Here is a 17,093-nt window from a genome sequence, read left to right as displayed (position 1 = left end):
CTATCCGTAACCCTAACCACAAGCCTAATCTTAACCCTATTTCCAACCCTAGCCCTAATTCCAACCCTAACTCTAATTCCAACCCTAACCCTAAGGCTATGTGCCCACGTTGCGGATTCGTGTGAGATTTTACCGCACGATTTTTGAAAAATCTGCAGGTAAAAGGCACTGCGTTTTACCTGCGGATTTACAGCGGATTTCCAGTGTTTTTTTGTGCGGATTTCACCTGCGGATTCCTATTGAGGAACAGGTGTAAAACGCTGCGGAATCCGCACAAAGAATTGACATGCTGCGGAAAATACAAATCAGCGTTTCTGCACTGAATTTTCCGCACCATGGGCACAGCGGATTTGGTTTTCCATAGGTGTACATGGTACTGTAAACCTGATGGAAAACTGCTACGAATTCGCAACGGCCAATCCGCTGCGGATCCGCGGCCAATCCGCTGCGGATCCGCGGCCAAATCCGCTCTGTGTGCACATGCCATAACCCTACCCCTAACCCTACCCGTAACCCTAACCCTACTTCTAACCCTAACCCTACCCCTAGTTCTAACCCTAGTTCTAACCCTAACCCTAGTGGAAAAAGAAAAAAAAAATTTTTTTTTATTTTATTATTGTCCCTACCTATGGGGGTGATAAAGGGGGGGTTTTTATTTATTTTTTTTTTATTTTGATCGCTGCGATAGGTTCTATCACAGCGATCAAAATGTACTTTTAGCGAATCTGCCGGCTGGCAGATTCGGCAGGCGCACTGAGCATGCGCCCGCCATTTTCCAAGATGGCGGCGCCCATGGAAAAGACGGCCGGACACCGGGAGGGACATCGAAGCTAGGTAAGTATGGGGGGGTGGGATCAGAACACGGGGGAGCGGACAGGAGGACCAGGGGAGCGGACAGGAGGGAGGGGGGGGAGCGGACAGGAGATCGGGGCAGAAAGGACGACTGGGGGGGCGATCGGTGGCGGTGGGGGGGGGGGGCAGATCGGGGTCTCCAGCCATGGCAGATGCTATTGCAGCATCGGCCATGGCTGGATTGTAATATTTCACCATTTTCATAGGTGAAATATTACAAATCGCTCTGATTGGCTGTTTCACTTTCAACAGCCAATCAGAGCGATCGTAGCCACAGGGGGGTGAAGCCACCCCCCCTGGGCTGAAGTACCACTCCCCCTGTTTCTGCAGATCGGGTGAAAATGGAGTTAACCCTTTCACCCGATCTCCAGGAACGCGATCTTTCCATGACGCCACATAGGCGTCACAGGTCGGATTGGCACCGACTTTCATGACGCCTACGTGGCGTCAAAGGTCGGGAAGGGGTTAAATCACAGAGATATGTCACACAAAATACTTAATAAGTAACATTTCCCACATGTCTACTTTACATCAGCACAATTTTGGAGCCAACATTTTTTTTTGGTTAGGAAGTTATAAGGGTTAAAAGTTGACCAGAAATTTCTCATTTTTTCAACACCATTTTTTTTAGGGACCACATCTCATTTGAAGTCATTTTGAGGGGTCTATATGATAGAAAATACCCAAGTGTGACATTATTCTAAAAACTGCACCCCTCAAGGTGCTCAAAACCACATTCAAGAAGTTCATTAACCCTTCTGGTGCTTCACGGGAATTTTTGGAATGTTTAAATAAAAATGAACATTTACCTTTTTTCTCACAAAATTTACTGCAGCTCCAATTTTGTTTTATTTTACCAAGGGTAACAGGAGAAAATAGACCCCAAAAGATGTTGTACAATTTGTCCTGAGTACGCCGATACCCCATATGTGGGGGTAAACCACTGTTTGGGCGCATGGCAGAGCTCGGAAGGGAAGGAGTGCCATTTGACTTTTCAATGCAGAATTGGCTGGAATTGAGATGGGACGCCATGTTGCGTTTGGAGAGCCACTAATGTGCCTAAACATTGAAACCCCCCCACAAGTGACACCATTTTGGAAAGTAGACGCCCTAAGAAACTTATCTAGATGTGTTGTGAGAGCTTTGAACTCCCAAGTGTTTCACTACAGTTTATAACGCAGAGCCGTGAAAATAAAAAATCATTTTTTTCCCACAAAAATTATTTTTTAGCCCCCAGTTTTGCATTTTCCCAAGGGTAACAAGAGAAATTGGACCCCAAAAGTTGTTGTCCAATTTGTCCTGAGCACGCTGATACCCCGTATGTGGGGGGGGAACCACCGTTTGGACGCATGGCAGAGCTCGGAAGGGAAGGAGCCCCATTTGAAATGCAGACTTGGATGGATTGGTCTGCAGGTGTCACATTGCGTTTGCAGAGCCCCTAATGTACCTAAACAGTAGAAACCCCCCACAAGTGACCCCATATTGGAAACTAGACCCCCCAAGGAACTTATCTAGATGTGTTGTGAGAACTTTGAACCCCCAAGTGTTTCACTACAGTTTACAACGCAGAGCCGTGGAAATGAAAAATCCTTTTTTTCCCACAAAAATGTTTTTTTAGCCCCCCCCAATTTTTATTTTCCCAAGGGTAACAAAAGAAATTGGACCCCAAAAGTTGTTGTCCAATGTGTCCTGAGTACGGTGATACCCCATATGTTGGGGTAAACCCCTATTTGGGTGCATGGGAAAGCTCGGAAAGGAAGGAGCACTGTTTTACTTTTTCAACGCAGAATTGGCTGGAATTGAGATCAAATGCCATGTCGCGTTTGGAGAGCCCCTGATGTGCCTGAACAGTGGAAACCCCCCAATTATAACTGAAACCCTAACCCCAGCCCTAACCCTAATCCTAATCCTAGCCCTAACCCTAATGGGAAAATGGAAATAAATACATTTTTTTATTTTTCCCTAACTAAGGGGGTGATGAAGGGGGGTTTGATTTACTTTTATAGCGAGTTTTTTAGCGGATTTTTATGATTGGCAGCCGTCACACACTGAAAGATGCTTTTTATTGCAAAAAATAGTTTTTGCGTTACCACATTTTGAGCGCTATAATTTTTCCATATTTTGGTCGACAGAGTCATGTGAGATCTTGTTTTTTGTGGGACGAGTTGTCGTTTTTATTGGTAACATTTTTGGGCACGTCACATTTTTTGATCGCTTTCATTCCGATTTTTGTGAGGCAAAATGACCAAAAACCAGCTATTCATGAATTTCTTTTCTTTTTTTTTCGGGGGGGGGGGGGCGTTTATACCGTTCCACATTTGGTAAAATTGATAAAGGTAGAAAGCAGCTAAGGCTCGTAATGTAACCTGCCGTGTCCAAATCCTCAGATAAAGTATGGGAATAGCTATGAAGGATTATGAACGGCGGACACATCCGTAGTTTTTGCTGATGTATGGCGGAATTCCCAGCCACTGCGGGATCCGTCTTATGTGGAGATATACTCGGACCAGTATGGACTCTGATGGACTGTCTCTTTTGAATCATTAGGAGACCCATTGGCATTTTTTCCATTTAACTCCCCTGAGTATGGATTAGGATGGACTGTTTGTTTTGAATTTTTAGGAGACCCATTGGTACTTTTTCTACATAACTCCCCTGAGGATTCTCCTTCATTGGAGTTGAAACGCGTAGGGAGATAAGAGACAATTAGGGTATACTGTGGTTGGTGGGAGGCCATAGCAGGGCTCACTTGGGGCCTGTCCTTGTGAGGACAGGAGCTCTTTAAGGGTTAACAGGGAAGACAGTGGTTATATTATATTTCCCTACCCTTGGCCTATTTTTCTTCTTTCTTTCATTGTGTATTCATCTGGGAACCACCCGCCCCACAGAACTGGTGAGACCTCCTCCAGTTGTCCGTCTAAATTGGTAAGACTGTTCCAATTTTTTTAACTTTTTCAGCACTGGTTCACTTTAGCACCTTGTTACACTGTCTATGTATGTATTTTTGTTAGGGTCCAAGTATTTTATATATTTATTAAAAGTTATGTTTTAATTTAGTGAATATCCTCCATAGCTATTCCCGTAAAATTGATAAAGCAGCTTTATTCGTCGGGTCAGTACGATTACAGCGATGCCTCATTTATATCATTTTTTTATGTTTTGGCGCTTTTATACAATAAAAACTATTTTATAGAAAAAATAATTATTTTTGCATCGCTTTATCCTGAGGACTATAACTTTTTAATTTTTTCGCTGATGATGCTGTATGGCGGCTCATTTTTTGCGGGACAAGATGACGTTTTCAGCGGTACCATGGTTATTTATAGCCGTCTTTTTGATTGCGTGTTATTCCACTTTTTGTTCGGCGGTGTGATAATAAAGCATTGTTTTTTGCCTCGTTTTTTTTTTTTTCTTACCGCGTTCACTGAAGGGGTTAACTAGTTTTATAGGTGGGGTCGTTACGGACGCGGCGATAATAAATTTGTGTACTTTTATTTTTTTTTATTTAGATAAAGAAATGTATTTATGGGAACAATATATAATTTTTTCTTCTTTATTTAGGAATTTTTTTTTTTTTTTTTTTACACAAGTGAATATTTCTTTTTTTTACTTTACAACATTGCCCGGAGGGGGGCATCATGTTATAGGGTCAGATCGCTGATCTGACACTTTGCAGAGCACTGTGTCAGATCAGTGATCTGACATGCAGGGCTTCTGGCTTACCAGCGCTTGCTCTGAGTAGGCGCTTGCAAGCCACCTCCCTGCAGGACCCGGACGCAGCCCCGCGGCTATTTTGGATCCGGGGCCTGCAGGGAGAAGGAGGTAGGAGACCCATGTTTGATCGCAGTGTGCCGGGGGTTAATGTGCCAGGAGTGGTCTGTGACCGCTCTTGGCACATAGTGCCGGATGCCAGTTGCGATAGTCAGCTGACACCCGGTCGCGATTGGCCGCGCTCCCCCATGAGCGCGGCCGATCGCATATGACGTACTATCCCGTCCCTGGGAATTAAGGTCACCTTGACGGGATAGTACGTGATATGGGATTAAGGGGTTAAGTGTTGAAATAAACTCAGAAATTTGTACAAAAAAAAGTGCTTTTGTCGCCATTTTCTGAGACCTGTAGTGTCTCCATTTTCTGAGACCTGTAGTGTCGCCATTTTTTGGCTCCAGGGCCGGTCAGGGATTATTTTTGTGCCACTATATCAGTGGTCGTAACCATGGAGACCTAAGGTCCTGCAATGCCTGCACATGAGGAAAGAGATGTAGTGAATCAGAAGAACTATACTACATTACTAATTTGAGGTATTTGCTAATATTATTATTACACCTGCTACATATTGGGATAGGATCTCGGAGATGGGAATACCCCTTTAACTGCAAATACAGATTCCACTACAACCACAAGACGGATTCCATCACCAGGTATCGGTGTAATCAGTATAACGGCGCCGACCTGACACTGCATGTAGTCACTGAGCACAATTCTGCTGACGGGCACGTTACAGGGACTCGATCCTCCGATTGTCCTCTCGCTTGGTCTAAACACAGCGCTGCGCTGTATACTGACAATCACCGTCTCATATAACCACCAGCTGCAGTCTGACTTTCACATAAGGATCATACTGACAGAAGCGGGGGTCTTCAGCAGACCATTAGCCATCATGGCAACCCATCGGCGCCTTGTGATGAGCGTAAATTTACCAAAAATATCAGGCCTGATTCATTATTGAATTTGCTCCTATTTTTCACTATTTCTATTTTTTAAGCCATTTTTTCTTTTGCTCAATATTCTTCTTTGACCTCACACCTATCTTGACGTGTATTTTCCGCTCATCCGTCTGCTTCGTTCCTCTGTTCACCTTTGTGATTGCTGTTTTTGGTAACTGGATTTTTGCAACCGATTCTTTATGTGAGACTTTTCAAAAAGTCTCAATTTTTAAACCACTTCATCCGTTTCCCCCACGTCATCCGCTTCCCCCTCGTCATCCGCTTCCCCCACGTCATCCGCTTCCCCCACTTCATCCGCTTCCCCCACTTCATCCGCTTCCCCCTTTTCATCCATTTCCCCCACTTCATCCATTTCCTCCACTTCATCCGCTTCCCCCACTTCATCCATTTCCCCCACTTCATCCATTTCCCCCACTTCATCCACTTCCCTCCACTTCATCCGCTTCCCCCACTTCATCCATTTCCCCCACTTCATCCACTTCCCCCACTTCATCCACTTCCCCCACTTCATCCGCTTCCCCCACTTCATCCATTTCCCGCACTTCATCCGCTTCCTCCACTTCATCCGCTTCCCCCACTTCATCCGCTTTCCCCACTTCATCCGCTTCCCCCACTTCATTCGCTTCCTCCACTTCATCCGCTTCCCCCACTTCATCCGCTTCCCCCACTTCATCCGCTTCCCCCACTTCATCCGCTTCCCCCACTTCATCCGCTTCCCCCACTTCATCCGCTTTCCCCACTTCATCCGCTTCCCCCACTTCATTCGCTTCCCCCACTTCATCCGCTTCCCCCACTTCATCCGCTTTCCCCACTTCATCTGCTTTCCCCACTTCATCCGCTTCCCCCACTTCATCCGTTTCCTCCACTTCATCCGCTTCCCCCACTTCATCCATTTCCTCCACTTCATCCGCTTCCTCCACTTCATCCGCTTCCTCCACTTCCTCCACTTCATCCGCTTCCCCCACTTCATCCGCTTCCCCCACTTCATTCGCTTTCCCCACTTAATCCGCTTCCCCCACTTCATCCGCTTCCCCCACTTCATCCGCTTCCCCCACTTCATCCGGTTCCCCCACTTCATCCGGTTCCTCCACTTCATCCGCTTCCCCCACTTCATCCGCTTCCCCCACTTCATCCGCTTCCCCCACTTCATCCACTACACCCACTTCATCCGCTTCCCCCATTTCATCCGCTTCCCCCACTTCATCCGTTTCCCCCACGTCTTCCGCTTCCCCTACTTCATCTGCTTCCCCCACTTCATCCGCTTCCCCCACTTCATCCGCTTCCCCCACTTCATCCGCTTCCCCCACTTCATCCGCTTCCCCCACTTCATCCGTTTCCCCACTTCATCCGTTTCCCCCACATCTTCCGCTTCCCCTACTTCATCCACTACACCCACTTCATCCATTTCCCCCACTTTATCTGCTTCCCCCACTTCATCCGGTTCCCCCACTTCATCCGTTTCCTCCACTTCATCCGTTTCCTTCACTTCATCCGCTTCCCCCACTTCATCCGCTTCCCCCACTTCATCCGCTTCCCCCACTTCATCCGCTTCCCCCACTTCATCCGCTTCCCCCACTTCATCCGTTTCCCCCACATCTTCCGCTTCCCCTACTTCATCCGCTTCCCCCACTTCATCCGCTTCCCCCACTTCATCGGCTTCCCCCACTTCATCCGCTTCCCCCACTTCATCCGTTTCCCCACTTCATCCATTTCCCCCACGTCTTCCGCCGCTTCCCCTACTTCATCCACTACACCCACTTCATCCGCTTCCCCCGCTTCATCCATTTCCCCTACTTTATCTGCTTCCTCCACTTCATCCGCTTCACTCACTTCATCTATTTCCCCCACTTGATCCGCTTCCCCCACTTGATCTGCTTCCCCCACTTGATCCGCTTCCCCCACATGATCCGCTTCCCCCACTTGATCCGCTTCCCCCACTTGATCCACTTCCCCCACTTCATACACTTCCCCCACTTTTCACACTTCCACTTTTCACCCCCCACTTTTTACACTTTCCCCACTTTTCACACTTTCCCCACTTTTCACACTTCCTCCTGTTTTTCCCGCTTCCTGCACCTTTCCCGCTTGCTCCACTTTTTCCGCTTTCCTTATTTTCCCCTTCCCTCACTTGCCACACTTTTCTCACTTGCCCCACTTCCCTCACTTTTTTCACTTCCTCCGCTTTTTCCACCTACTCCATTTCCCTAATTTCTCCCACTTTTTCCAGTTCCTCCACTTTTCCCACTTCCCCCACTTTTCACACTTCCCTACTTTTTAGAAATGCCCTACTTCCTCCACTTTTTCCACTTCCTCCACTTATCCCACTTCCTCCACTTTTCCCACTTTGCACACTGCCTCCACTTTGCACACTTCCTCCACTTTGCTCACTTCCTCCACTTTGCACAATTCCTCCACTTTGCACAATTCCTCCACTTTGCACAATTCCTCCACTTTGCACAATTCCTCCACTTTGCATATTTTCTCCACTTTGCACATTTTCTCCACTTTGCACACTTTCTCCACTTTGCACACTTCCTCCACTTTGCACACTTCCTCCACTTTTCCCACTTTACTCACTTCTCCCACTTTTCACACATGCCCTACTTCCTCCACTTTTTCCACTTCCTCCATGTTTCCCACTTCCTCCACTTTTCCCATGTTGCACACTTCCTCCACTTTGCACAATTCCTCCACTTTGCTCACTTTTTCCACTTTGCTCACTTTTTCCACTTTGTACAGTTCCTCCACTCTGCACAATTCCTCCACTTTGCACACTTCCTCCAATTTTCCCACTTCCTTCACTTTTCCCACTTCCTTCACTTTTCCCACTTTGCTCACTTCTCCCACTTTCTCCTCTTCTCCCACTTTTTCCACTTTAACCACTTCCTTCACTATTTCCACTTACCCCACGTCTCCCACTTTTCCCACTCCTTCACTTTTCCCCACTTCCTCCACTTTTCACACTTCCTTCACTTTTCCACACTTGCCACATTTACCTCTTTTCACACTTCCTTCACTTTTCCACACTTGCCCCATTTACCTCACTTTTCCCACTTTTCTCACTTCCTCCACTTGCCTCATTTACCTCAATTTTCCCATTTCCCCCACTTTTCCCACTTCTACTTTTCCCACTTCCTCCATTTTTTCCACTTCCTCCACTTTTTTACTTTACACACTTCCCCCACTTTCTCACCTTCGCCCACTTTTCACACTTGCTTCACTTCTCCCACTTTTCACACTTCGTCCACTTGTTCCACTTCGTCCACTTTATCCTCTTCGTCCTCTTTTTCCACTTCGCCCACTTTTTCCACTTCGTCCACTTTTTCTCACTTCCTCCACTTGCCTTTTCCCACTTTTTCCACTTCCCTCACTTATGTCTTATTTGCATTACACTATGATGTAATTGACAACTGAGGCGTTTGAGGCTCCTGAGCCCACCCCATACATGAGCCCCTCACTAGGACCTTCTGTTACATCATCCAACAGGAAGGGGTCAAATTTGTCAATCCAGAAAGAACACAACGTCTGCATCGGCATCTCCTAATATTATCTATACTGTGTCATTGCTAGGCGGTTTTGTGTCATTTTTATTTTCTTCCATCTTCTTTCCATTCAGAATGAAGAGGGGCAAGACCAAGATGGCGGAGAAGATATTAAACCTCACCCTAGAGATAATCTTCCATCTTACCGGAGAGGTGAGAGGTTCTGATGTCATCACATGACGACATTATCTATGGGAATAACGGGATATGACCATAGAGGTGAGAGGTAGGGTTGAGCGACTTTCATTTTTTTAAGATCGAGTAGGGTTTTGGGAAACCCGATTTTGTCCAGAGTCGAGTCGAGTGCAGTCGGCCGATTATCGCTAAAAGTCGGGGATCGACCGAAACACGAAACCCAATGCAAGTCAATGGGGAAGCATAGTCGGCAGTGAGTGGAGGCCAGGAAAACACCTACAGTGCCCATTTTAATGCCAAAAACATCCATTCTTGTTTCTGAAGCTTGTCAATCTTAATTAACTTTATAATAATAGTTGGGCATAGGGAATTGGGGGTCATTTGGCAAAAGTTGTGGGGGGAGTAGGGCCGGCTCAAGTTTTTCGTGGGCCCAGGAAATGCGGACTACGTCACGGCGGTGTTGCAGGGAAAGGTAAGTATTTAAAAGTTGCAAGTGCTGTGATCCTGAGCAAGCAGGGGGGGGGCCCACTCGTTCGCATTGCCACTGGCACAGGGCCCCTCAAAGTACGGCGGTGTGTTTGCATGGCGGGGGCGCCTCCCACCAGCAGCGACACTTTTGCGTACTCTGAGGGGCCCTGTGCCAGTGACGTCGCCAACGAGTATGCCCCCCCACCTGATGAAGGAACCTGCACTTTCATCTGCACCTTCCTCTTTGTCCCTGTGTAAGGTGGTATAACATGCGGGAAGGGGAACCTTACTTTCAGCAGGGACAGATTCTGGCTGTGTAGAGTACAAGGGGAATGTAGTGGTCTAGGTCAATGTACCAGCAGACTCATTTAGCAGTGGCTGGGCAATGGGCAGGATGAGGAGGAAACAGATATAGGGCCAAAGAATAAAGTAGGCTACATGCAGTTCAAAATTGGTAACAGGACTAAACAGGCGGCATTGCTTTGTTCAGTGGAGTAGCAAACCCAAGAGCAGCAGACACTGTTTCAAGGGCCTAACCACACTAGTAGGCCAAATGCAGTTTAATATCTGATAGTATAGGGCGAAAGCCAGAATGTGGAAGCTCAGCTTTGTTCAGTTGAGGACAACACCAGGGAGTGGCAGACACCTTTAGTAGGCCGGAAAAGCCTATTGCATTTTTTAAAATGGTAATTTGGAGCAGAAGGTTGAAGCTCAGCTTTATTTAGTTGAGGACAACACCAGGGAGGGGCAGAAGCCGTTAGTAGGCCCTAACCACCATTTTTTTTTTTAAAACCACATAATGAGAGCCGGAAGGTTGAAGCTCAGCTTTATTTAGTTGAGGACAACACCAGGGAGGGGCAGAAGCCGTTAGTAGGCCCTAACCACCATTTTTGTTTTAAAACCACTTAATGAGAGCCGGAAGGTTGAAGCTCAGCTTTATTTAGTTGAGGACAACACCAGGGAGGGGCAGAAGCCGTTAGTAGGCCCTAACCACCATTTTTGTTTTAAAACCACTTAATGAGAGCCGGAAGGTTGAAGCTCAGCTTTATTTAGTTGAGGACAACACCAGGGAGGGGCAGAAGCCGTTAGTAGGCCCTAACCACCATTTTTTTTTTAAAACCACTTAATGAGAGCCGGAAGGTTGAAGCTCAGCTTTATTTAGTTGAGGACAACACCAGGGAGGGGCAGAAGCCGTTAGTAGGCCCTAACCACCATTTTTTTTTTTAAAACCACATAATGAGAGCCGGAAGGTTGAAGCTCAGCTTTATTTAGTTGAGGACAACACCAGGGAGGGGCAGAAGCCGTTAGTAGGCCCTAACCACCATTTTTGTTTTAAAACCACTTAATGAGAGCCGGAAGGTTGAAGCTCAGCTTTATTTAGTTGAGGACAACACCAGGGAGGGGCAGAAGCCGTTAGTAGGCCCTAACCACCATTTTTTTTTTTAAAACCACATAATGAGAGCCGGAAGGTTGAAGCTCAGCTTTATTTAGTTGAGGACAACACCAGGGAGGGGCAGAAGCCGTTAGTAGGCCCTAACCACCATTTTTGTTTTAAAACCACTTAATGAGAGCCGGAAGGTTGAAGCTCAGCTTTATTTAGTTGAGGACAACACCAGGGAGGGGCAGAAGCCGTTAGTAGGCCCTAACCACCATTTTTGTTTTAAAACCACTTAATGAGAGCCGGAAGGTTGAAGCTCAGCTTTATTTAGTTGAGGACAACACCAGGGAGGGGCAGAAGCCGTTAGTAGGCCCTAACCACCATTTTTTTTTTAAAACCACTTAATGAGAGCCGGAAGGTTGAAGCTCAGCTTTATTTAGTTGAGGACAACACCAGGGAGGGGCAGAAGCCGTTAGTAGGCCCTAACCACCATTTTTTTTTTTAAAACCACATAATGAGAGCCGGAAGGTTGAAGCTCAGCTTTATTTAGTTGAGGACAACACCAGGGAGGGGCAGAAGCCGTTAGTAGGCCCTAACCAAAGTTGAAGGCCAAATGCAGTTTAATTTCTGATACTATAGGCCGAAAGCCAGAAGGTGGAAGTTCCGATTTAGACAGTGGAGGACAATTTGAATTAGGGACTGCAGACAGACTTAGTAGGCTGTCCCCTGTGGACCATGCATCCACCACATTAACCCATTGCGCCGTAATGGACACGTAATCTTCCGTGGCCATGCCTACAGGTCCATGCGTCTGTTGTCAGGTGCACCTTTGTACTCACAGATTGCCAGAGTGCATGGACAATGCGGTCTTCTACATGCTGGTGGAGGGTTGGGATGGCTTTTCTCGCAAAAGAAGTGTCGACTGGTTAGCTTGTAGCGTGGTACAGCGTAGTCCATCATGGCCTTATTAATAGTAAATAAAATATATAACTAGGCTCTATGAACTTTTAAATAGGTTCCAGGGGTACACGGGCAGCATTGGTGTGGTCAGTGGAGGAGTATTGCAAGTAGGGGCTGCAGACAGGCTATCAAAGGCCTAAAATAACAAACAGTAGGCAGTCATGGCAGTTTTACATCGGTTACATGGATACACAGGCAGGCACTCCAGGCAGCATTGTGGTCAGTGGAGGAGTATTGCAAGTAGGGGCCGCAGACAGGCTATCAAAGGCCTAAAATAACAAACAATAGGCTCATGGCAGTTTCACAGCGGTTACATGGATACACGGGCAGGCAGCTTGGTGGTGGTGAGTGGAGGAGTATTTAAAGTAGGGACCGCAGACAGGCTTCAAAGGCCTAACATAAGAAAATGGGCTGGCTGTAGGCACTTTATAATTGGTTCCAGGGGTACACGGGCAGCAGTGGTCTGGTCAGTGGAGGAGTATTTAAAGTAGGGACCGCAGACAGGCTTCAAAGGCCTAACATAAGAAAATGGGCTGGCTGTAGGCACTTTATAATTGGTTCCAGGGGTACACGGGCAGCAGTGGTCTGGTCAGTGGAGGAGTATTTAAAGTAGGGACCGCAGACAGGCTTCAAAGGCCTAACATAAGAAAATGGGCTGGCTGTAGGCACTTTATAATTGGTTCCAGGGGTACACGGGCAGCAGTGGTCTGGTCAGTGGAGGAGTATTTAAAGTAGGGACCGCAGACAGGCTATCAAAGGCCTAACATAACAAACAATAGGCTCATGGCAGTTTCACAGCGGTTACATGGATACACGGGCAGGCAGCTTGGTGGTCAGTGGAGGAGTATTTAAAGTAGGGACCGCAGACAGGCTATCAAAGGCCTAAAATAACAAACAATAGGCTCATGGCAGTTTTACAGCGGTTACATGGATACACAGGCAGCTTGGTGGTGAGTGGAGGAGTATTTAAAGTAGGGACCGCAGACAGGCTATCAAAGGCCTAAAATAACAAACAATAGGCTCATGGCAGTTTCACAGCGGTTACATGGATACACGGGCAGGCAGCTTGGTGGTGGTGAGTGGAGGAGTATTTAAAGTAGGGACCGCAGACAGGCTTCAAAGGCCTAACATAAGAAAATGGGCTGGCTGTAGGCACTTTATAATTGGTTCCAGGGGTACACGGGCAGCAGTGGTCTGGTCAGTGGAGGAGTATTTAAAGTAGGGACCGCAGACAGGCTTCAAAGGCCTAACATAAGAAAATGGGCTGGCTGTAGGCACTTTATAATTGGTTCCAGGGGTACACGGGCAGCAGTGGTCTGGTCAGTGGAGGAGTATTTAAAGTAGGGACCGCAGACAGGCTTCAAAGGCCTAACATAAGAAAATGGGCTGGCTGTAGGCACTTTATAATTGGTTCCAGGGGTACACGGGCAGCAGTGGTCTGGTCAGTGGAGGAGTATTTAAAGTAGGGACCGCAGACAGGCTATCAAAGGCCTAACATAACAAACAATAGGCTCATGGCAGTTTCACAGCGGTTACATGGATACACGGGCAGGCAGCTTGGTGGTCAGTGGAGGAGTATTTAAAGTAGGGACCGCAGACAGGCTATCAAAGGCCTAAAATAACAAACAATAGGCTCATGGCAGTTTTACAGCGGTTACATGGATACACAGGCAGCTTGGTGGTGAGTGGAGGAGTATTTAAAGTAGGGACCGCAGACAGGCTATCAAAGGCCTAAAATAACAAACAATAGGCTCATGGCAGTTTCACAGCGGTTACATGGATACACGGGCAGGCAGCTTGGTGGTGGTGAGTGGAGGAGTATTTAAAGTAGGGACCGCAGACAGGCTTCAAAGGCCTAACATAAGAAAATGGGCTGGCTGTAGGCACTTTATAATTGGTTCCAGGGGTACACGGGCAGCAGTGGTCTGGTCAGTGGAGGAGTATTTAAAGTAGGGACCGCAGACAGGCTTCAAAGGCCTAACATAAGAAAATGGGCTGGCTGTAGGCACTTTATAATTGGTTCCAGGGGTACACGGGCAGCAGTGGTCTGGTCAGTGGAGGAGTATTTAAAGTAGGGACCGCAGACAGGCTTCAAAGGCCTAACATAAGAAAATGGGCTGGCTGTAGGCACTTTATAATTGGTTCCAGGGGTACACGGGCAGCAGTGGTCTGGTCAGTGGAGGAGTATTTAAAGTAGGGACCGCAGACAGGCTATCAAAGGCCTAAAATAACAAACAATAGGCTCATGGCAGTTTTACAGCGGTTACATGGATACACAGGCAGCTTGGTGGTGAGTGGAGGAGTATTTAAAGTAGGGACCGCAGACAGGCTATCAAAGGCCTAAAATAACAAACAATAGGCTCATGGCAGTTTCACAGCGGTTACATGGATACACGGGCAGGCAGCTTGGTGGTGGTGAGTGGAGGAGTATTTAAAGTAGGGACCGCAGACAGGCTTCAAAGGCCTAACATAAGAAAATGGGCTGGCTGTAGGCACTTTATAATTGGTTCCAGGGGTACACGGGCAGCAGTGGTCTGGTCAGTGGAGGAGTATTTAAAGTAGGGACCGCAGACAGGCTTCAAAGGCCTAACATAAGAAAATGGGCTGGCTGTAGGCACTTTATAATTGGTTCCAGGGGTACACGGGCAGCAGTGGTCTGGTCAGTGGAGGAGTATTTAAAGTAGGGACCGCAGACAGGCTATCAAAGGCCTAACATAACAAACAATAGGCTCATGGCAGTTTCACAGCGGTTACATGGATACACGGGCAGGCAGCTTGGTGGTCAGTGGAGGAGTATTTAAAGTAGGGACCGCAGACAGGCTATCAAAGGCCTAAAATAACAAACAATAGGCTCATGGCAGTTTTACAGCGGTTACATGGATACACGGGCAGGCAGCTGGTGATGAGTGGAGGAGTATTTAAAGTAGGGACCGCAGACAGGCTATCAAAGGCCTAAAATAACAAACAATAGGCTCATGGCAGTTTTACAGCGGTTACATGGATACACAGGCAGCTTGGTGGTGAGTGGAGGAGTAGTGCAAGGAGTGTCTGTCCCAGTACTCCCAAAATATAAATAGATGTTAATGTCTCGCAAAACAACCAAAACAAAAAAAAAAGGTGGCATACTTAGGTACAGGGGTGGGCTCATCTACTGAGTTTCTGACATAGTAATTTGGCAGTAACTATTTAATGGTGCCAATATAGGACACAGACACAGACTACTTTAAGTTGCATCATAGATGTCTACAAATTTGTATTGTCAGTGCCAGACATTGAATGATGTCAGCGAATAGACTAAAGATTGGTGGAGCTGTGCGACATAATTTTGCACGTGGTAGAGCACATTTTGAGCTGGGGTAGGGGGGAACTCTCTTGAGGCCGGCGGGACCGCCCCAGGGCCCCTCATGTTACAACGGTGTGTCTGACGTTGGGTGCGCACCACCACCGCCAGAGACACTACATTGTACTATGAGGTACCCAGTAGCAATGCCGTCAACCAAAAGCGAGCACACCCACCTCTTCAGACAAACAGCAGTCTCACGGGTGCTTGCGCCAAGTCGCGATACCACGGCCCCGTGTGGGGAGTTTTGCCATTTAGGGAGGTGTAAACATGTCGTATGCTGTACAATCAGCTGCAGCAAATTAGACATTAGAAAAGTAATTCACAGGCAAGAGCTTTTCATAGGAAAGCTAGGTGTCGGCCGGGCAAGGTGGGGCAAAAGATTTCGAAATCCAGTTGTGGTTCATTTTAATGAATGTTAGATCGTCAACATTTTGGGTAGCCAGACGAGTCCTTTTTTCGGTTAATATTGAACCTGCAGCACTGAATACTCTTTCTGATAGGACACTTGCTGCCGGGCAAGCAAGCTCCTGCAATGCATATTCTGCCAATTCTGGCCAGGTGTCTAATTTGGAGGCCCAGTAATCAAATGGGAATGACGGTTGAGGGAGAACATCGATAAGGGATGAAAAATAGTTAGTAACCATACTGGACAAATGTTGTCTCCTGTCACTTTCAATTGATGCAGCAGTACCTGTCCTGTCTGCGGTCATAGCAAAATCACTCCACAACCTGGTCAGAAAACCCCTCTGTCCAACGCCACTTCTGATGTGTGCACCCCTAACACTCCTAGTCTGCTGCCCCCTGGAGCTTGTGTGAGAACGATCACGTGCGCTGTGTGCTGGGAATGCCTGAAGCAAACGGTCAACAAGAGTTGATTGTTTGGTTGCTAATATTAGTTCCAAGTTCTCATGTGGCATAATATTTTGCAATTTGCCTTTATAGCGTGGATCAAGGAGGCAGGCCAACCAGTAATCGTCATCGTTCATCATTTTCGTAATGCGTGTGTCCCTTTTTAGGATACGTAAGGCATAATCCGCCATGTGGGCCAAAGTTCCAGTTGTCAAATCTCCGGTTGTGATTGGTTGAGGGGCAGTTGCAGGCAAATCTACGTCACTTGTGTCCCTCAAAAAACCAGAACCCGGCCGTGACACGCAACCAATTTCCTGTGCCCCCGTGAAAGTTTCCGCATTAAAAATATACTCATCCCCATCATCCTCCTCGTCCTCCACCTCCTCTTCGCCCGCTACCTCGTCCTGTACACTGCCCTGACCAGACAATGGCTGACTGTCATCAAGGCTTCCCTCTTCCTCTGGTGCAGACGCCTGCTCCTTTATGTGCGTCAAACTTTGCATCAGCAGACGCATTAGGGGGATGCTCATGCTTATTACGGCGTTGTCTGCACTAACCAGCCGTGTGCATTCCTCAAAACACTGAAGGACTTGACACATGTCTTGTATCTTCGACCACTGCACACCTGACAACTCCATGTCTGCCATCCTACTGCCTGCCCGTGTATCCTCCCACAAATAAATAACAGCACGCCTCTGTTCGCACAGTCTCTGAAGCATGTGCAGTGTTGAGTTCCACCTTGTTGCAACGTCTATGATTAGGCGATGCTGGGGAAGGTTCAAAGACCGCTGATAGGTCTGCATACGGCTGGCGTGTACAGGCGAACGTCGGATATGTGA

General features: G+C 47.3%; 1 protein-coding gene across 2 annotated transcripts in view; it reads left to right on the top strand.

The window, feature by feature from the left end:
* The first annotated feature begins 9,195 nt into the window (after positions 1-9,195).
* LOC143803032 (uncharacterized) overlaps positions 9,196-17,093 on the top strand; it is a 68,418-nt gene continuing 60,520 nt past the window's right edge. Inside the window, exon 1 of one of the 2 annotated variants that reach the window (XM_077281377.1) lies at positions 9,196-9,340. In XM_077281377.1, coding sequence (XP_077137492.1) covers positions 9,329-9,340 — 12 coding nt within the window. In that variant the 5' untranslated portion in view covers positions 9,196-9,328. The remainder of the gene's footprint in view (positions 9,341-17,093) is intronic. The other variant, XM_077281376.1, reaches the window with a different exon arrangement.

Source organism: Ranitomeya variabilis, chromosome 1 (genome assembly GCF_051348905.1).
Source record: "Ranitomeya variabilis isolate aRanVar5 chromosome 1, aRanVar5.hap1, whole genome shotgun sequence".
NCBI classification, from domain to species: domain Eukaryota; kingdom Metazoa; phylum Chordata; class Amphibia; order Anura; family Dendrobatidae; genus Ranitomeya; species Ranitomeya variabilis.
The sequence above is the reverse complement of the archived record's forward strand: the minus strand, read 5'-3'. Positions and strand labels throughout refer to the sequence as shown.